The 22,918-nt window shown below is 35.9% G+C and overlaps 1 protein-coding gene across 8 annotated transcripts in view; it reads right to left on the bottom strand.

Annotated features, from left to right (window-relative positions):
* The window catches only part of SEMA5A (semaphorin 5A), a 323,479-nt gene that overhangs the window by 108,987 nt on the left and 191,574 nt on the right, over positions 1-22,918 (bottom strand). For all 8 annotated transcript variants that reach the window (XM_090137116.1, XM_031589199.2, XM_090137114.1 and 5 more), the window contains 3 exons: positions 16,705-16,990; positions 13,296-13,431; positions 9,532-9,736 (listed from right to left, as the gene is read on the bottom strand). In XM_090137116.1, the coding sequence (XP_089993242.1) occupies positions 9,532-9,736; positions 13,296-13,431; positions 16,705-16,990 (627 nt within the window). The remainder of the gene's footprint in view (positions 1-9,531; positions 9,737-13,295; positions 13,432-16,704; positions 16,991-22,918) is intronic.

Below are 22,918 nucleotides of genomic sequence, written 5' to 3'. Positions count from 1 at the left end.
GAGCACTTTCTGCTTATCTAGAAAGGCATCAGAAAAACATTTTAATAGTCCTTCAATGGTGAATGAAAGCAGTGAATCACTTCTCCAGATGAATTCTGGACCTATTTGGCTTGTGGGATGTAGTGCTCCTCTCTGGCCAGATGAACCATGCATCTGCCTGTGGATGAAACCATCACCAGGAGGCCTCATCTCCACCCACAGCAGCCTGTTCTCTCCTAGATTAAGAATTCAACGAGATAGAACAGATGACTTTGAATTCCAAGAAGAATTAAACCTCAGCTCTTCATACCCCATATGAGTGTTGCTGCCACCAGGATCACAGGCCTTTCTCTGTCAAGTTGCCATGTTCACTAAACACAAAAATCTTAGGGACACGTAACAGGTTAGCTCAAAGCACAGCTACTCAATCATGTCCCTGTGCCACGTATCACTGTTTATATCTCCTCAAGAAACTTACATACAAATGTGAGCATTCAAACACATTGCGATACTAACATAGATACTAACATTGGTTTAAGAAATGCTATTCCTGTAGAGAGGATATGATTCAAACAACAGCGTAACAAGAGGCTTTAAAGAGCTGGGGAATAAAAAGCTGGCAAAAACATGACTGACAACAATTTCAGGTTTAGCTCTAATGCCCTGTATTCCCTCTCTTCTGTGGAAACATCAGCAAATCTCAGGTGTACAGTATAGAGCAGAAGCACAATTCATGACAACACCAAGCATGAAGTCATTGATCATACCAAGTGATCATCTCATTCCACATTTGCATTTAATTTATATAAACTCTGTCTATAAAAATTACCCAGTAATGCAAGATTTACATGACAAATGAAGACAGCATCCTCACAGAAGGCCAGTACAATCTCACATGAAGCTGGCATGCAAAAAAGACACATTTTTCCAGCTCAGAAAAGCAATGCTAGGTTCAAAATGAAATAGAACAAATACCAAGACTATGCTGGTGCATCAAGCCTCCAGCCAAAATAAAATTTACATTGTTATTGCCTTTGATCATAATTACTGTATTTGAATCAGACAGATCCTGCCCATATGCATATTAACTTATGTGAAATCAGACTACTTTAACTTTTTAGAAGTCTCAAATATTTTAGTTTCTTGAATATGAATTATTTTAAGCAAACACATTATTATGAGAAACAAGCATACAGAGATTCCTTAGGGTACTTCAGGTTTTACTTAAAGTGTGCTACCTAGTTTGTGTGTCCAGACAAAATCAAATCAGGACTAACTAGGCTAGAGTTGAAGTACAGGATTTTTCTTAGGTGGTTGAAGTATGAATGGCAACACTTTTTTGCTCACAGATATGAAAACATTTTACTCCTTAAGGCCAGTTAGATTACAGCCAAATAGATCCAATATCAACAGTTGAGAAGTTAATAACATATTATAGAGAAGGTCCATTTGACAATATGCTGTGTTGACAGTCATCCTTGTTTTCACTATCCAACTTTACTTTTACTAAAAATGACACAAAACTTGAAGCCCCAAGAAAAAGATGGCAGAAGTCATACATAGTCTACTGGTTCTGAACAGGAAACATTACACCTGCCAAGAGATGTCTAGTTTGTTATGCTGACTTCTGAAAGGAAAAAGAAGTATAGGGTTGCTATTGAATAAAGTAATTCAAAATGAAAATTAAAAAAACAACAAACAAACAAACAAACAAACAAACAAAGTCTACGTTAAATTCATCCCCAGGAGCTTCTTCTCAGGAAGAGAAAGAATTCTAGCTTACGAGGGACCTGCTAAAATATTTAATCAGTAGGCAGGACTGGATTTATCAGATAGTAAAGATAAGTCCCACTAAAGAAATGTGTAACCTCTTGCTAAAATAGTAGAAGAGACAATAAACATAGTTATTAGTTGCAAGATGAAATGATTGTTATGATTTAAGGCTTGCTATCTGACACAGAGCAGCAATGAAGAATGTCACGCTACACACAAAAGATAAAATTACTATGGAATACAGACTCTGGATCATTGCCAGTCTAAAGTTGAGATGTATTAACTCTGATTGGATCTGGCTGGACAGGGAGTACTTACTGCTCCTATTACTTTTTATTGCTTTCCCATTGTGCCACCATAATAATAAATATCTTGTACTACCCAAAACATGGTATGAATATGATAGTTTTCCCACTGAATAAAATTTCCAGTGCCCAGATCAAAGCAGCATTTACGTGCACAAGTGGAGAAAACTGTTTCTTAGATAATAGCTCACTATAAACCTCACCTAATTGCTTAACTGAGTCGTATGTGGCTATTTTCACTGAAGTACCAGAAAGACAACTAACTGTTGTACCAATCCAAAAGCATCATAAACTTGGCTGACTACAGCGAGTCAAGGATTCTCCTCTACTCAAACACATTTACAGTTTGCATGGTGCCTGTATGTCTCCGAACACAGTGGAGCCAAGTTCAGTACAAATCCTGTATGACATACATGGAAAGTCAGTCACTTCTAACCCTGGCTATTCTGTGTTTCTGTAATTATAATCTTTTTATAACAGCCTAGGAACTGGGACATTTGTCCATAATTAAAAATCAACTCTTAAAACCTCGACAACTACATTTGTTGTGTTCATTCTATTCTTTTTGAAGCTGTGCAGCTATAGAATCAAATTTCCAAGATTCATGAGGTAAGAAAAATAAAAAATAAAGATTCTGATAACTCTTAATCAGTGACTTGATATAGTAAAATGCATACAGTGCCTGGTCTACCTTTTCGTGAACCTGTCTGCAAAGTTACAAGACACATCATAGAAAAGCCACAGTTCTGGGAATATCATATCTATATCTTATGATCACTCTTCAGTGTCATGGAACAAAGAGAGATATGTATTTATTCAGAAATTCTTTACCTTAGGAAAATATGCCATGTAGTATGACTAGGGCTGAGTAAAAGTAAAAACAAACAACAAAAAAATCCCAAATGTTGATTGCTAGTGACAGTGTTGGTATTTGCTTAGTTGAAACATTTGGATTCATTCAGTTTTACTGTGAAAAGTGCAGCAGAATGAAGAAGCTCACAAATGTGAGAAGAAAGAGCTCAGTAGAATATCCTGTCTAATAATTGCTTTACTCAAAGTGCACACTGAATACCATACATATAATATCATCATACTTGTGATCCTGCATTCCCTTCTTTTAAGGGTAAAAAAGGAGTCTTATATTTGGTTTGAACATTTTTGATTAAATATTTCTTCTTTGGTTGTCAAGGGTTCATTCAGACACTCTTAGTCATGTCCACCTTAAATGTAAGGCTTTCTCAAAGTAAAAAGCCTTGCAGAATACTCTACACATACCTACAATACTTCATAATGGGTCAAGTTGCCTAAACCTTTCTGAAATGTTGTACATAGCCAAGCCCCTTCCTCCCCACATTTCTCAGTAAGGATCCTGATCACTAACTACATACTCTTGCAAGAGCTGGATAAAGGCTGAACCTTCTTGGGATAACAACCAAACCAGCCCCTGTAGCAGCCTCATCCAGAAGCAATTCTGACTTCCAGTGGCAGCACTGAGGTGCCCACACTATCTGTTCTTCGGACATTTATTTACAGTCTGTACCTAATGGAGCTGGGCAATCATTAAAACAAAATGATAACCTGTGAGTAGAAGAAAGGGCTGCTCCTATTTAAATTTGTCCCGCAGGAACAGAATACAAATGTCATCTATTCGCAGCAAGTAATTCATGAATGTGCTGTCAAAAATACAAACAATCTGAGCAAACACAAGCAACAAACTAATCAAAATCATGACCTATTTATGAGTTGATTATAATAAGAAAAACTGACTACAAATAAGTGGTGGGTAATTTGTTCTCACATTTAAGTTGCTGTCAATTAATAATTTAACCAGTTCTAGTTACAGTCTTCTACTTATTAAGAAACCTCCTTACGTCTTACTGGAGCTGGCAGAATGATAGATTTCTACAAAGAGTGAAAAAGCCAAGGGAAATCAGTACTCCTGAACATCTATAATGTGAGGTTTGATTCTATAGAGCCTGACAGTATCATTTGTAGCCTAGACTTCCAGCATGGTCATTCCAACATGGTAACATTTAAAGCCACTTTGCCCAGTATGGCTGACACAAGGCAGAAGTAAATCAAATTTTCTGTGTTTAAATTGCTAATAAAACATCTATGCTTTACACTATCCTTCTTTCTTTTTATTCTAAGTGAAAAATAATATAAATATTCTGGGAAGAGCACACTGTAAGTGTTCTTGGTAATAACGCCTGCATAAATCCCAGCCTGAACATTATCAGTCTCAAAGCCATAAAAATGCAGTATTTTTTCAAGCTTTGCAGTAAAATGCTTCCTGGAAAGATTAATAACACAAACAAAGTACCATACTCAGGTATGGTTTTCCTTCATCAATATTAACATGCATTGTAAAAGGAGCACAGAATAAAGTTATTTATCTGATGATTTACCGCTCAATTTCTTAAATAGTGTTCAAGATCATCATGTTACTGTTATGAGTGGTATCTTCCAAGATACGCCATTTCTAGATGGAAGAGAAACTGATGGCTGTCTATGTTTCAATCCTCTTAAAATGATAATGCAAAAGGCCAGATAGGTAAGTTACAGAGAAATAGTTTTGGAAATGTTGCAGTGGAGCTTTACAGCTGGGTAAAAGCATATCATTTCATTGTCTAGGAAAGTCAGAAGAAACACAGTAACTGTGGTTTTTATTACAACAGATGAGAAGGAGTTTTAACACTCCAATTATTTCCTGCTGCAGTGCATATGCCCCATTATCCATCTGCACTGTGATTTCTCCTGCTGCTCTGTTTTCAAACTAGAAAGTATTAATATATACAAATAGCCCACTACACTTTCACACTTGAATTGTGACTCAAATTACAACTACTTGATCATCATTATTATTGCATTTATATTGTAGTTTTTAGGCTAAAAAGATGCTTCTCAAACTAAGAGAAAATGTCTATAGCTTCTTTCTACAAAAACTATCTGCAGATTACTTCTCAATCTCAACACACCTGAAATAAAACACTCAGAAACACCACCAATTGAAAAAAAATTAAGATCTGTTGCTCTCTTCGCCATGTCTGAAATGTATATAAGCATATATCTTTGCTTGTAATTTTAAGGTTCATAGCTTCACACTTACCATGTACCTTATGACATAGTGCACACTAAATATGAAAGCATACTTTGATCAGAACCTGTAGTCTGCCAGGAAAATTACAATATTTCATGCAAAAATTTTAAGCAAAAATACACACATATTGAGTCATGGAATGGGATGTTCCCTAACTGATTATGTGCTGCATTGCTTAAAAAAAAAAAAAAAAAAAAGTATTGTAAGCAGGAGAATCAAATCTTTCAGCAGTCATCAAGACACACCAAAGAAATACAAATTGTTTTGACAGCATTTCCAAAATGAGCATCATTAATCATTTCATGAGATAAAGTCTAATTTCTGTTAAATCTACAACATCAGCAAGGGCTACAACAAAAAAATATGTTAAATTTGTGTAGATTTACTACCTGTTATTCCCCACTGAACACAAATGTATGAAATATCCATCTGCATTATAAAAAAAAAAACTTTTGAAATTTCTTTATGAAAGGTCTCCACATTTTCATAATTACTGCTGTATGTGGTTCACCAGAGTTGCTTTTTATCATTACTTTCTGCAATGCTATGTACAATTTGAGGTCTAAAGAGGGGTAAACAACACGACCTTGAACTTCTCATACAACTTCTATTCTAAACTATTCCAGTCATCCTTAAACTTCAAAATAACCCTGTCTTTATGACATAAAAATTCAGGCTCAGTTCAGTGAACAGGCCATTCTTTAGAGATATGCAGTGCAGCCAACAGTAAACATTGCTTTAGGTTTCATTAGGTCTTTGTAAGGTCACCACGCCCTAATTTTATGAGTGCTAAAATATTAATTACTGCAATCAAGATCCACCAATGGGCACATATGATTTCTGTACAGGATATAGATGGCACATCCTCTGCACACTGAGCAATGGACATTTTTCCACAGTTTTTTGAATTTTTTTTTTTTTTTCCAGTAGTGCCAGTATGCTTTCTAAAGATTTTGCTCTCATTTCAGTACCCTGTTCTCTGAAAATGCTTTGGAGACCTTTGTATTTTGGCAAAGTTTTAATCACGGGACACTTAGGCATGCAAATTGGAAGGAAAAAAATAAAAGGGAGAAAGAAAAAGAAGGAAGAAAAGAGCCAAGCACACAAACTGTGATATACAGAATACTACTTTGCTTTAAGCAAGTTAGGAAGGAAGCAAAGTTTTTTAAACTTAAATTGTTAGAATATTGATCATTCACTAGCCTGCTTTACTTTTAGTCTGGTATTAGAGATGAGTCTTAGTTCAGAACTTCCCTTAGCACTATCCTTGACTTTCTTTTCTGAACCACTGGAAAAGGGGTTTCTGCCTGAGTAAAGCTAGCAGCACTATGCTTGTTCTAAGTAAAAGAGAATGTGCAAGAATTGATCTATCCTTTCTTCCTCTGTTAGAAGTCAGTGCAGCAGAAGATTAAGATGTATTTCCAAAGCAGTAAAATATATTTTTGACACCAGCAGTAGATGTTAAATCCCAGCACATCAGAATCTCCAGCAGAATGATGACTTGGCAGAGGTTTAAGAAATGAAGACTGTTGACACAGCAGATTAATGCATTTGCATGCTTACTCACAGTTTCTTCTCTTGTAATATTATCCCTATTTAAGGCTTAATGAAACTAGATTACACTGTTAATACTGTCAAGGTTATTATCATCTGTAATATTTGTATTCTGATAACAAGGTGGATAGGCAGGTGAACATGAGATGGGGGAAGAAAGAATTTTCTCTTAACTAGTGCCCATCTGATTCAAAGAGTGAGATTTTTGCATTGATTAACAAAGACAGCAGAATGTTCATTTGTATTCATACCAATCTATATGTTTACCTTTCCACTGAATCAGCTTTATGAATTTTAAAAGACAATTTTGTAAGAATGTTGTGATGAATTATAATTACAAAAGTTATGCAGAATACATCTCACATAGTATGTGTTAGATCCATCCTGCCTTATGCCAGTAGGAATAAACTCCCTATCACCAGCATCCTGGTGTTGAATGAATTTCCCTTTTGGCACCAAGTAGGGCAATTTAGCCCAAACAATTTGACACCATGGTATGTGAAACAGAACAATTCAGGTTGGAAGGGATAGCATGAGACTTAAGTCCAACCTCCTGGTCAAAGAAGAGCTAGTTATAAAAAGAAGTGTTTTGCTGCATGGTCTTGAAAACCTACCAAAATCAAGGCCTTGCACCTCTGTTTTTACAGTGAGGGTGGTGAGACACTGGAATAGCTGCCCAGAGATGTGGAAGATGCCTTGTCCCAGGAGACATTTGAGGTCTAGCTGGGGGGGGCCCTGAGCAACCTGATTTAGCTGTACTGTCCTTGTTTGTTGCAGGGAAGATGATGTAGATGAAGTGAGTATTAATACTGGAAAATAAAGCTTAGTTTCTATGCTTGATTGAGGGGGCACACAGAAGGAATACGAACACAAATCACTGCCATTGGATGAATTAAAAATGAAACAGAATTCACTCTGTCAATAAAACTTTCATAACATTATATAGTTAGTATGATTCTTCATCTTACATTTTCTGATATTCATACAACATACACTTTCTGATTACATCAAAGCATGTACTAGTGTTAGACTAAAGATTCAGCTACCAGAGTATCCTATTTCCCTGACTGACTGAAAACAGTGGAACAGAGAAGAATGAAACTGCAGGGTACTTATACATAACAAGGAACATACAAGCACTGTCTTCTTAGCAGAAGCAAAGATGCATAAAAAAAAACTTAGAAGTTTTATTGAACACGATTTATTAACCATGAAACTTGAAAATTTAGATCCTCACTTACTGAGAAAGACATAGAAGAAAACACATTGAGGAAATCTGAAAACTGAAGTCCAACAGAATTATGACAAATTATTTCATACTCAACGTTGCCATTATAATGTAAATAACCTACAATGCACTGATAACTATAAAACCAATGAAGTACATGTTTCTGTAGTTCAGTTTCTGTCAGGAGACTGCTACCATACAAACAGCATTTAGAAGAAGCATGATTTAAGTGATTAAAATGCTATGCTTTACCGCAAGTTGTTTTGACTACAACTGGACAAATCCAAACAAAGTTTTAACCTATTAAAAGCTTCCATATTACTGCCCAACTTTCACAGAGTAAAATGTAAAAACTTTACGTATTAGGGTAATTAGACAAGAAATACTGCCTCATCAAAATGAACCAAATTATTCTAAAATTTTTTCAGTATAAAAAGATGCAGCCATCTCTAAAAAGCACGGTATCTTGTTTTCAGGGGAAAATTAAATCATATATTGAACACAATGCAAATTTTTTCTTAGGCTCTTGATAAGTTACAAGTTACAGATATACAATTTTCATCAGTAAGTCATGATTTAAGTGATTCAAATGATTGATCCAGTTTCTATTGAACTGATGACAAATTTGAAATTGACTTCATTGATTGCAGGATCAAATAACTTGCTGCTTGCAATCTTTTATCTCCTGTTGATTAACTGAGTCCTTCTTTAAATTTTCCATATTTAGTGCCTACTCACTACAAAATGGAAAATGCACGCTACCATTCCTCAGATGAGCTATCCCCTACTAAGTATGTGAGAAGTAAGTTTTTTTTCACAAGGCTGTAAACATGTTGCTTTAATCTAATACTTCCATCTCAGGGACATCGTTGCGCAGCAAAAAACAGTTTAACACCTTCAGTGTTTTTCAGAAGCTTAAATGAATTTTTGAATCTAGAAAGTAACACTTCTAACCAAGACAATTTTAGATGTAAGACTATTTTTCTTTCATTGCTAAAGTTTAGATGAGTTCTCTATAAATGGAAAACAATAACACAGAGTGCAGAAATGCTTAGGAATGGATGACATAAATGTCAACAAAAAGGAAAGATAATAAAATATTTTTGAGCAGAAGAGTCAGAAATAGCAATAGCAGTAATTGCATTTGCTATCTGAGTTCCTTCTACCTCAGAGGATTTTAAAACAACATTTGAACCCTGAGTGAGAATGTACCCTGAACTACATACAAAGGATGAAAGAGAAACTTGTGAATTCATGCCATTCATTTTCTTGATAGCATGTAGGCTTTATGCCTTCAAAGGAGAATAGGAAACACAGACCAACATCTGAGTTCAAAATATAATATAAAGAAAGATGCTCAAACTGCTGGACTCTTCTTCTCATAAAATATAGAAGGCAGAGTTAATGCTGCCAAAAACAAACAAACAAACAAACAAACAAACAAAAACCAACCAAAACAACAAACCAAAACAAAAAACACCAACAAGGTGGAGGCTCAAGGTGCTTTACATATTCCAAAACTGATTTGCAGACCATTAAAACTTCAGAGACCTCAAACTTCTGCAGTTGTTACAGCAACACAAAGTTCATACCTGTGGCAAGATAAATGATATGGAAGAGCATGTCCTTGCCCTGCACAACATCCACAACCACGTGAGAAAATCGGCTGTTGTCTTCCATGAAGTACGGAATTGGAATAACTGGTTGGACGACCTCATGCATTAAGAAGAATTTTTGAGCATCCTGAAGATTTCTCTCAGTCAGGTTCACATACAAACCCTGGTCCATGGTGCCACACTGAAAACACAAAATAATATTACCATATGCCTCAACAGAACCAAAAGTTTTACTCTCTGAATTACAGCACAAGAACATAAATACTAAAACTGTGCATCATAGATATATTTTGTAATTCCACATTCAGGTCATTTTCTGGTGCTGATCCGTGTGTCCACACAACAGCTGAGGAAGCTCCACTTTCCTGAGACAGTACTAAGAGTACTCCCTAAATCCAAACAAGATGAAAGGGCATCAGAATGAGCACAGGTGGGCTATAGTAATATTTGGCTCTAACTTACATTCACAGAAAAGGAAAGAGAAAAGCTGTCATCAAAATTTTCAGACTATTTTTCTTCGGAATTTACACACACACAGTGCTAAAGGCATTACAAATTTTCATATGAAATCCCATGGCCTACCACAGGCAGTCTGACAGAAATCCCAAGTCACAGCTTTATGTACAGTTCTATAAACTTCTTCAGACTCTGTGTGCATTTAGCCAAGAATGGACCATGCAGAGCTCTCACTATAAATCAAACTACAAATGTTATCCATTGCCAAGATACTTTTGCTTTGAAATTGATCATATATATCAAGAAACTGTACTAATTTTTAAGCGCAGAGAGAAAGTCCAAGCATAAATAAGCAAAACAAAATAAGCAGTAATTGATTTTAACATCTTTCTGTTTAGGTCTTCAGCTAACTGAGGAGAGGAGATAGATGCTCAGCCCTTGTGAGTATGCAAACATTTCCATGTTTACTTAAATATTATTGCATCAGAAAAGTAAAACATTACTTCATTACATTTATCAAACAGTGATGTGAAAGAGATACTCTAGTCACATCTTTTACTCTATTCTACTATGTCATAAATGATACTATGAATTGCAGCATGAACTAAATAAAACTGTCTGCAAAATTCTACCAGTTATTTTTTATCATTGACATGTTATTAATCTGAAATTAAGCAATCACTCCAAATACACAACCTTAAAAAAAAACAAAAACAAAAACAATCTGTAATTCCTTAATGAGAGAATCTATGATGAGCTAAGACAGTTAACCAACAGGAAACAATTACTTAAAAATTAAGCAACTGTGCCAAAGAAGAATTTCTCTGAATATATCAAGCTAGAAAGATTCCAGCTAGAATGCTCACAGTATACTGTCATTGGTTTTACAATGAACAATGTCCTGTGCAAAGAGAAAGCGAGCTCTGGAGAAAAACAGTGTTTTTAAGGACTGGGACTATGGTGATACTCCAATCTGGAAAATATTTGAATTAATATAACCCAGCCTTGGAAATACAATGTCTGATGTAACTATCACCACTCAGAAGTAGCCTTCCTTCACAATCACATGTGGCTGTCTCTTAATGCTGAGCAGCTGAATACTTTGAGGATAAATCAAATTCAGAGACTACACAAACAGAAATTCAAGTATTTTATCATAATCAAGCTACAAAAGAAAAGAACTCATTTTGGGAAAGGAAATCAGTGGTTCAGCCAATGTACATATCCACTCTCTATGCAATATGTATTCTAGAGCACTGTGAAGTCACAAAAATGGTTACATCTAGCTCTGTGCATTAGACTAGCTTCTGGTATATGTCAGCACTGTGCCTAGGGAGCCAGAAATCTGACAGAAAGTTCAACTGAATAAAAGATAGCACCAGTGAAAAAAACAGAAGTTTGGCATCACGAATGATACCTAGAGATCATTTAACATGAGTTGGCTTCAATACTGCGTTTTAAAAGGCCACGTTACAGCTCTTAAAAGTAGCGCTGGCCTGCAAAACTGTTCTGTGACATCTGATACAACCACTGCTGCTCTTCTTGTAAATTTGATAAGGAAAGTACCAGCCATATTAAAATCAGCCAGACTACCCAAGCAAGGAATTTCAGCACCTCTATGCCTGGACTGGGAGCGAGAGATGAGCACTGGCAGTACTGTACAGTCTTAGACTGTTTTTAACATCAACGTCAGAAAGTCAGCTTCTTTTGTGTGTATCATTCTGTATGGGATGCACCCACAATAATTACTAATGCATTCGTAAAGGTTTTGCAGGCAGAAATGAATGACTTGCACTGAAGTCGCACTTAGAAAGAAGGTAAGACGTTTACAAACAAGCCTTTCTTCAGAATTCCTCTTCCAAAAGTTCAGCCTTACTTAGACCCTCTTACAGTCAGTACTATGACAACATAAATATTTCTGCAAAATGCAAAAAGTTATGAACAGATATAGCCTGCTTCTGCAATATGGCTTAATTAAATGGTGTTTTGCCACTTGACGATAACACCAAATTCAAAGTAACAAGGCTCTGTCTTGTAATTCAGAGCAAATTTAGTGCCTTATTTTCCTTTGTTTGCATAAATCAGGAAGTAGCTAAAACTACCTGCAGTCCCCGGTGGATGGTTCTGTTTTATGCCTACAAAGATCTCATGGCCCTTAACAAGAAGGTGGGGAAGGTTGTTGAAGAAGCAGCACTGAACTCCTGAAATCATAGATTGAGAATAGGGGAGAAGCCTACGGAGGAGCAGGCCATCCCCTGCAGCCCATGGCAACCACACAGAGCAGAGGCAGTGAGTAACCATGAAGGAGCGGCAGAGACGAAGTGTTATGGACTGACCACAGCCCCAATTGCCTGTTCCCTGCCCTGCTCAGGAAAAGGAGGTTGAAGAGGGTGGATGGGGAGAGGTGGTTTTAATTTGCTTTCAGTTTCTCATAGCTCTTGTCTGTTAGTAGTTGGCATTAAATTAAAATACTTTCTGGATTCTGACTTTGTTTAGCCTGTGATGGTAATTGGTGAGTGATCTCCTTGTTCTTGTCTTAACCCATGAACTTTTCATCATCATACATTCCTCCCTCTGTCTCGTTGAAGAAAGGGAGTGAGAGAGCAGCTGTGTGGTGCTTATCTACCTACCAGGGCTAAGTCACAACAAATGGCTATGTGCTTACCATAAACATTCCATTATTTTTGTTAAAAATTTCCACTGATTGCCTCTCCTTGAACTAATTAGTTGTATACTGTCAGCCAACCACAGATTATTACAAGACCTGAGGCTGACAAGTTCAAATGAGGAAGACACCATTTCACAAATTATTTTACTCAAACTCCTCGTGGGGAAATATATGTAACACTGACAACTCCTCTTTTTTTCTTTTTTTTTTCTTTTTTTCTGTCAAATAATGTTTCCTTTCCTGATTGTAATAGCACACACATAATGCAAAAGAAAATAGCAATCTGATTATATTTGAGATAGGAATTAATGTTGCCTTGACAGATATCTGTGTTCTGTTATGACAGAATATTGAAGTTAAGCCTTTTTTTCTTCCTACTCTTCAAAGAACATCACTTTTCAACCCAAATTATTTTGTGAAAAGGCAAAATTAACAATGCTGAAATTGGGGGGAACTCTTAAGCTTTCTTCATTTTTTAAATTTATTTTTAGTTTTAAAGACTCATGCTGTAATGTACTGGAAAACTGGTCTTAATAACTATGAACTACACAACATTCTGAAAAAAAAAAACAACACCCAACAACATACATATCATCTTTCTCATATTTATCTGTACCTGAAAATTTGGGTTAGGATTGGGATATGGAAGCCAAGCAGAGCGAGAGTTTTCCTGGTATTTGAAGGGTCCATTGAATGCCTGAGTTATGGCACTCAAATTGAAAACACAAACTGCTGAGGCTGCTATGCTGTTCCTGCAAAAGAAATATAAATATTAACATGGATAACAATATTACAAACTCAATTTGCTGAAAAATAAATAACACTTCCTTTTATTGATGCTTTGATCCTTCAAGTAATTAACAAAATGGATATGATCAACAAGGAGAAGATATCTCAAGATAAAGATACATGACATACTTACAATGGACTTAGATTTTTGGTCACCTTTGCCAATTAGCTCATGTGGGAGAAACTACAGTGTGCTGCTAGTCTAGTACAGAAAGGCCAGACGTTATTCCCACATATAATCACATGTATCAAGTTTCCACGTACAGGATACAATTATTCTTAGGGTTCATTAATGTTTCTTCTAGGCAGTACAAAGAGTCAAGAATTTTCTGCTTATGTTATTTTTCTGGACCCTGTGGAACCCCTGTGTAAAACACCTGAACAAATATTCCATCTTCCAAATGATGTTTTACTGAAAAAAACAAAACAAAACAAAATTAAAAAAAAAAAAAAGAAAATTCCAGAAACACATCAAGGGAAAACAACTTGGCCTGCATGCTTTCTAGATCTCTTGTTACAAGAATAGATAGCAGCCAGGCCATACATACAGTTTCCTGTTCTTCTCTTGGACATGTGGTAGACAATAAAGTAATTTTGCACACTGTAAACAGTGTAAGTCAGTGACTTAGAGAGACCTTAACCTGAAAAACTTTTTCAAAATTTGAGATAATGGCATAGTTAATAAAGGTGGCTGCAATAGTATATATTTGCATTGCAAGTAAAGCTGCTAACAATTGATCCACATCACATTCTTCTTATTCATTCATTTATTAAAACTATTTCTGTGTTTTACACAAGCCTACTATAAAAACTCCAAAATGATGGGGAGAAAAAATAACCCCAGGCAATCAATTCTTAACAAAACTTTTCAAAACTGAAAAAAAGAGACATATTGATTTAACAGCAGGATGAAAGATCAGTTTTCTTATTTATGCTTGTCACACTTATTTCAAAGAATCTCCAAATCGTAAAGTTTCTGGCTAACAATTTCTGCAGAATCAGTTATCAGTGGACTTGATAATACTCTAGGTACATAGATTATCATTAATAGCAGCTAACAAATACTCTAGCAATACAGAATCTTCTTGAATTTTCTAAGTCTTTAAAAGTCACCAGATTGATGACTGTACATTTTCAAATGGTATGAAAGAAACAAAATCAGCTTCATTCTGAAGCAAGAGTTGCAATAGACTCAACAGTCAGCCACACATAAATTGTGTAGCTAAGACTAACAATACTTATTGATGGAAATGCTTCAGGTCATCCCCCACAGAATGACTCACAGTATATATGCAAAAAGTAAGCCTTAGTGTACAATAAAATCATTGCAATTCTGAAGCTATTGAGATTGAAGAATGCCTAATATGGTTTGGTAGTATCTGAGCCTACATCTATCGAAAGGAATATGGTGGTCTCCCTCATGGGAAACTCTAGTGCTTCTTTATCATCAGGTTTCAGGGCTGAAATCACATAGGTTGTGCAGACATCTGTGAGACATATGCAACTTGGAAAGTAATCAAAACTCTAAAAAAATTTTCACAATATTTAAAATTTTATGTATAGTATTTGATGACAGAAACAAATATATTTTAAATGGGAAAATAACAACAACAAAAAATCAGTTGTAATTCATTTCTCTTTGAATAGTATGCTCCTGTTAGACAAGGTAGAATTCTAAACTATTAAGGAAGAAAGAACTAGCAGCAAAGTTTCAAATGCTGCCTGCTTTCATGTAGCAAAGGTAGTCTTACACTCACAGATTCCTTCTCAAAGATAATGACAGCCCTAACCATTTTACATAACCTCAGAGCAAGTGGAATTTGTAGCACAGGAAACAGTCAATAGTTGTTATGAGATAAGCTTCCATGGCCAAAGCCTTGAGCTGGAACAGAATTCTTCTGAAACGGCTTTTCATGGTAGCTAGTAATAAAAAGACTAAACAGCACCAAATTTTCCTATCCCTAGTAGTCCCAACATCTATTCTCTTTTTAAAAAAAGAATTTGCTTCAATACATTTCTCCAGTCTAAGAACAGAGTTTAAATTACCATCTAAGTCAGGAAAGATCACAGCCTAGTGCAGGCTGCCCCTCACAAACCATTGCTCACAGCCTGAGCTGCCAGGGAAAGGACATGAAAGTCTGTAAGACATCTTTGATGGGCTAACATCAGATTGTACCAAAAGTATGAGAAATGAACTAAGGCCCAAATTCATGCTCACCAATCAACTAAGGTTTCATAACTTGCTGGCATTCATTTGTGACTGTTGCTAACAGGGTAATGTACATTTATAGGAAGTAGGTAGGTATTCAAGTATTTAGAAAGGGGCTCTGATAAATGCCCAATTTTAAAATTTTAAAATTCTAGGCAGAAGTGACTTATGCAGTAAGAAGATGCAGGTGGGCAAAAGAATCTGAAACCAAAACATAAACCTTGTTCACACAGGCTGAACATTGGGTTGTGCAGCCTCAACTCAAGGGCCACTCTCACTTAGCAACAAGCAAACACTATTTATCACGTTTTAAGTTACTGCACATTTCTGAGGCAAAGTTCTCTTTCTTTCCTAAAAGTTAAACAACTCCGACTATCAGAGCTGAGAGTCTAGAAAGATTTTATATAATTCACAATATTTAATTTTCAGACTAAACAATACCATTTCAAATTTTGCCTTGTTGTTATAATGGGTCCAGTTGACATTAGATTAAACTTTTGGTTTGATTCTAAAGCTCAAATAAGAATATGTTAAGACTAATTTTTAAAATTTAAGAGAATCTCTCTGTATTTGTTTGGGTCAAGGACACTTATTGACATGGCAAACTTATGTCAATTTTATGATAAAGTAAAATTATAATTACAGACTATTTATTTCATAAATATATAATGTATTTAGGCTCAGAAAATAATGTGTAAAAAAAAAAAATGTTTGTAAGAATGAATGAAATAGAACGTACAAAAAAGATGACAGAATAGCCTTAAGATGTATGAAAAGGATGACAGATTTGTCTTAAAACACAACTGCCTCCTTGAAGTAATGAAATATTAAGAATTGTACCTTCCTTCCATACACCTTCAGCAATTCCTATGGGATGCACTTGGTGCTGAGATCTGTTCATAAGACTAGGCAAACAGTAATTTGAAATTATTGTGTTCACTTGGCAAATACAGAACAGAGATCAGCCCAGAAACTTTACTTTTTATTTTTGTAAGTAGCAAAAAAATATATCATGGAATTTACTTACACATTAGTGGTAAAAATCCCATAGATCAAGTCCAATTCTGGCAGGAAGAAAGTGCTCTGCAGTTCATTATAGTAAAATGGAATTTCTCCAGGACGAGAGCAGTTCAGCCGAGCTTTCATGAAGGTAGTCCAGGTGTCCTCCAGCACAAACTTGCCACCAATATCATTTTTGCACACTCGAGCAGCACGAGAGAAGACTGTTTTGCCACAGTCATGTTCAACTGCATTCTCTCGGAAGAAGAAGTAGGTGAAATTCCCAATGTCATAAGATGACACAAAATTGGGTTCTGAAAATAACAAAATAAAAGATTATTTACTGCCTACCACTGATAGATGCAGTCATTAGGACATGCTCTGGGTTTCTGTGGCAAGCAACTGTGCTGGGCAGCCTTGGCCCAACGCACTGTTGTCTACCTTCAAGAACATCATCAAACTTTTCTTCCCCTCTCCACAGTGCTGGCAGGATGTATTCTTACTGTGTAACTACTTTAATCTTTCATGTTAAACTCAGTTTTTGATTTGCCACCATGCCACTCTAGGTTACCAGAATAATGGATGGTTACTAAGTGTGACTAAGAATATATTCAGTGGCTTTAATGGGAAGAAGAGAATTCTAAGTGACAACATTCAATACTAAGGTAACAACATCACAGTTCTATATCATTTAAAAATTTTCTAAGTAGATAAAAGGAGTATATATGATATAAGGACCTAATAGTGGTACAAATCAGAGAATAAAAAACAAAGAAACAAACTAGAAAACAATGTATGATCATAGTTCTTGAAAGGAAAGCAAGAGTAGATACCAAAGACAATAACCTTATAGCCCATTTTCCATAAGGATTACTAAGACTGAGAAGACTGCATGAGCTTAAGAGAGATTGACAAATTGATGAGTTCTTATAAGAAAGACATGTTAAGATGGATTTGTGGAGAAGAGCCCCCTTGCATACGGAATCATTATAAAAAAAACTGGTGCCTCTAAGACACAAGTAAAAATTTTGGTTTTGTTACTAATTTTATTCTAAAGTGGAAAACAAAACACAAAACAATCTTTCTTTAAAAACATCCACTGTGATGCAAAACTCAAAAAAAATTTAATAGGTGAACATTTGACGGCCCTACTGTATTGAAAAAAAGCTGCTGTGATGGAATCTCAGCATTTTAGAGGAACACTGCTAACTTGTCAAAGCTTTAAGTGGAAGGAAAGAAAGGAAGAAGGGCAGGAAAACTGGCATTTTGAACACTTCTCCAAAGACAGCTCAGCTCCCAGGTTACACAGACTCTTGTCTTGTCTGAGAGTCTCCAAGGCAGGTTTTTGTCAGCAATGGTCAACAGCTTCCTAGATATCTGAAGCTGAGTAGACATTTGAAACTCTCCCACTCATCCTCAAAACTTTTTCTTATGATCCAATTAAGCACTTTCTTGAGATCTGTCTGTAACATAATGCATTTTTCCAAGACTGAGCTCTGCATTGAACACAAACATATTTGGGCAGAATTTGTCATAACCTGAGCTCTCGTAATTCACACAGTATCAGCATATTGTGTCTTAAAAAACAAAGGCATCAATACCACCTACTCATTGTTTTTTTTAATGTTTAATGTATGTTACTTTCTTCCCTCTATGCAGTATTCTTTTAGATTGTTCATATATTCATGGAAGAAATTCATGGAAAAAAGGCATTCACTAGTTGCACCAACTTGGGCTGTTCCTCCACCATACAAAGGTTAGATCTGATCTAAAGAAGCATCTACAAGATGTTAAAAAACAATGTACTCAAAATAGCAAGAAAAAGTAAAATTTTCCAACTGTGTTTGAGTTTTTATAGCCTATAACCCTACCTACTCTTTGAAATATTCTCAAAAATATCCTGATTGGTACAAAAAGATTCTACTTATTGGGCAAATGTATCCATTCGATTTGCATAGAAGGACATCCTGTACAACTGCTAAACACAGAAGCCCTGCCTCACAGTCAGGCCTGATTATGATGCTTCTCAAGGGAGGTCCAATGGCCTAAAAAGGTCTTTGAATTCGTAGAAGATGATCTCACCATAGGGCCAAAACATTATGGGAAACACTCCCAGTTAGAATAATTAATTACTGTCAAAATGTTTATAACCTGTAGGAATAAAATTGATATGAAATGCATTCAGAATGTTTCTAAGATTCTTGAAAAATCCACATAAATCTTGCATGAAACTATTTTAAATATGCATTGATAATCATAGCTCTTGTATAAACAAAAACTAGTATTCATATTCAAAAGATTAAAAATTGAGAAATACCCTATAATCTGCAAACACCTGTGCATATACTGTACTGATTATGAGGTAATGAAAATATGACCTGCACTTGAAAGTTGTGAAAACTGTATTATCTCAGAGCTACCTCAGGGAATTCTGTGGATCTGGAGGGATTATCATGTCAGGCTTTTTTTTTTTAATTTAATTTTCTCTTTGGAAAAAATGAACTGCATCACTTCAAAGCTTGAAAAGAAAAATGACATTCCTGTCTAGGAAAATTTAGTTTATAAGTTTCCCAATATTGTGCTGTGAACTGCTATTTGTTGACATGGAGGACTTGTTACAAAGGTTTTTAATACAGAAGAGGAAATTACTTTTATTTCCTGCTGAACTTGCAGGAACAAATTTCCATTTGTTCTGGAAGAGTAAATGCATTTCTTCTGTGAATGCTAACAAGTGCATAGCATTCTGGTATGTCACAGGATACAAATAATATGGATCAACATGAGACTGTCAATCTGTAATAAAGTCATGACTATTGTAAATGATCTTTATAGTTTATACATGTATATGTGTGTGTGTATATATATATAGAGAGAGAGAGAGGGATATAACATATAACTTATGGATGTGTGAGGCTTAGTAGACGTTCCCAAACTAAAAAGAATCAACAGAATTGGAAAAGCAAGAAAAAGAGTTTATCAAAATGGCATGACAAAGTTTTCCAATGTACAACATGGAACAATACTACACAGACACGTGAGTCCAGGTACTGTAACACTGCAGTGCCTCAGGGCAAACACTGCTGCAGCATGCTGTTTCTGAAGCTTGCTTACACAGCGCAAAGCCCGGGAATCTCTGTAGCTTCCTTCTTAAAGTAGCATGACTCTGTCAAAGAAAGGAGTTTTGCCCACAAACTCTTATAAGTTGTCACAAAAAGATGACCGAACCACACAAAGTCAGCATAGCGCTACAGTCAGAAATAATCTGTTTTTCCAGAGGTTGAGGACAAAACTACACAGTCTCTGTTCTTAACAAAAAGGCACTTAATAAGAAGAGGCAATGTTTCCCATTAGATTATTTTCCTTATCAACCCACCCATGGATCTCAGAGACCAAAGAGACCAAGCCTATACTCACTGTCTTCAAGCTGATGCTTTCTGACATTGCAGACTTCTGGTGTATGGCCTAGCTATGGCTCTGACATGGAGTGCATGCTGATGCTGCGCCCTGGAGAACAGCATCCTTACAGCACAAAAGCAGGGGTGTGCTGCACACCTGGGAAGGCAGCAAGAGGTCATACCATAGACTTAGGGGCTCTGGAGGGAAACCCTAAATGAAGTGCCTCTTGGCAAGATCATCTAAAGCAAACTTCTCCCTGCGTCATGTCCAGGTTTTCAACAGGAAAAAGCAGCTGGAGTGATCCAAAATAAGCCTGGGAAACAGGTCAACAATAAAGCAATATGTATGATCAGGGATAAGTATTATTTCCTGGTCTTGGCAAGAAAGAGTTATGATTTCCACTGAATACCCCTATGAGAAACGACCACTAACATTTCAGGTGGGTTGCGTTCAGAGACCCAGTCAAAAGAGAACTGAGCTTCAGAAACTTGAAAAGAAATCTGAAATTAGAAGTTTGATACATCCAACTGCAGTTAAAAGTACACACACACACACACAACTCCAAACACATATACATACACATGCGTATATAATATTCAAAATCCTAAAAATATAAATGCTGGTCTAGTGCTGAATGACATCCATCTTCACTAGATCAACAAATCACATGCTCATACTGTCAGTCTCAAGAGATCCATTTGGCCTCTAAGGATTCACTTGATCCAAATATTTATATTCAGCAATATCATTAATGGCATTAAATTCTAGAAACATGCATTCAGTGGTACTTTTTATGGTGGGTTTGGGTTTCTTGTTTTGTTTGTTTTAGTGTGGTTGGTTGCTAGTTTGTTTTTTGTTTTGTTTTGTTTTTTAATAAGGTTCAATTAACCACTAAAAATGATCTAAAAAATGGAGATAACAGCAAGAATTTAAGATCCAAATGTGCTGTCTTTTTTTTCTTTCACCTTACTAACGTAATTAATGAAGTACATTTCTTATTTGCATTTTGCCGTCTCAGTACTTCTTTTGTAATTACATTAATTTAGTATAACTCTCTGCAGCTGTTGGAAAACTCTAGAGATCTTGTATTAGGCTGACCCAGGCATTGTTTCTCAAGAATGTTTAAGGACAAATCTTAATCCTAAAGTAAATTTTTCCTACAGTGTCAAATTCCTTCAAAGTAATACATAAAATGTAGTCATCATAATTATAAGCTCACGAGGTGAAATGGAAAACATTAAGTATCTGAATAAAACTGGTGGAAATCACTGCTTATTAGCAGCTCTGTATGTAACAATCATCTACGAGACATGCTTAAAATGATAGTCTGTTGTACCATAGTTGACTCCCAGCTTATTTTGACTATTTTTTTTCCTCCTCAATGCCTCAATTCTCCATGTTTTTTTTAATACTCTTTCTTTAGTTCAGTTGAAGGTTTTGTGGGCACAGAAGAGCAAGGACTACAAAATATAGTGAAAACATGTATGTCAAACAGTTTTTTTTTTCCCCAATCTTACCAATCTTTTTCTTCCCAAATTTTCTAAATTGCTGATAGTTTTTAAAACAAAGTCAAGTGTAATCACAGAAGTGGATGCAGACATTAGATATGATATTCTCTAATAATTTCTGAAATATAATTATCTGTTTCCTCAAAAATAGTTCTCAAATATTATATTACAAAAGTCCTTCTATTATCTGTTGTTTATTCAAAATAAACCTGCTTCATTTTCAAGGTAAAGTGTTTCTACAGCATAGTATTTTGTAATTTGTAATTACATCATTTTCTTGATGCAAATTAATTGGTTGCAAACTTAGTTGTAGAAATCATTCTTTACTCTGATCTAGTACCTACTTAAGTCCTTAAGAGTCCAATCTGAATGTCAGTAGGCTTTTGGCTGCCTGCATTCACTGGATAGGTACCCTGCATAACAGGAGGACATTGGAGAAGTGGAACAAGGAGAGAAAATACTGATCACTACCTAAATTCTCTCAGAACTTATAGAGCTTTGGGCTTTATGGATCTATCAGTAAAATGCAGAAGTTTGGATGCTCACCTAAAATGCCAGTCATTTTGATTGCCATTTCTCCACTTTTTAAATTCTTTCCTATTTTTACTTTTTTCCCATGATTTGGTTTTGCAGGAAAGGTGTCAATCAAAGGTCTTTCCTTGCCAACTTGTACTTAAGCGCCTATTCCAGTGCTTAACAACCCTTTATGTAAAGAAGTTTTTCCCAATATTCAACCTAAACCTCCTCTGGTACAACTTGAGGCCATTTCCCCTCATCCTGTCACCTGTCACCAGTGAGAAGAGACCAACTCTGCTCTTGCTGCAATCACCTTTCAGGTGTTTGAAGAGAGCAATAAGGTCTCCCCTCAACCTCCTCTTTCCCAGACTAAACAGCCCCAGCTCCCTCAGTTGCTCCTCATATGGCATATTCTCCAAGCCCTAGGTTGAATAAGAAGTACAAAAACCACCTCTGTGGGAAGTATTACTTGAGTGAGGAAGTGCTATGAAAGTGTCTTGTAGTAACTTAGTCTGGCCTAGGACAAAGGAGGTCAGGGGAGGTGTCTCCATCCTGTGTCATCTTGCTACTCCCCTATTTTATCACTGCCAGCTGGGGGAAGATATGCAGCTTTGAAAGGAAAAACACAGCACAACTACTCAAATTTTGCCTCTGGTAGCAGCTCCAGAGGAGAATACTAAGGACCTGCTTCAAAACCAATAGATATTTTCATTCTATTTTAGGATAATGGTGAAAAGAAAGATACACACAAAGGATCAGAACCAACTGTATATGTGACAGAACCAAGGAAAAGTCATTATTTATTTTCTTGCAAAATAAGCA

Source organism: Phasianus colchicus, chromosome 3, assembly GCF_987193195.1.
Source record: "Phasianus colchicus chromosome 3, bPhaCol1.hap1.1, whole genome shotgun sequence".
In the NCBI taxonomy this organism is placed as follows: Eukaryota; Metazoa; Chordata; class Aves; order Galliformes; family Phasianidae; genus Phasianus; species Phasianus colchicus.
This window is presented reverse-complemented; position numbering and strand designations above follow the sequence as displayed.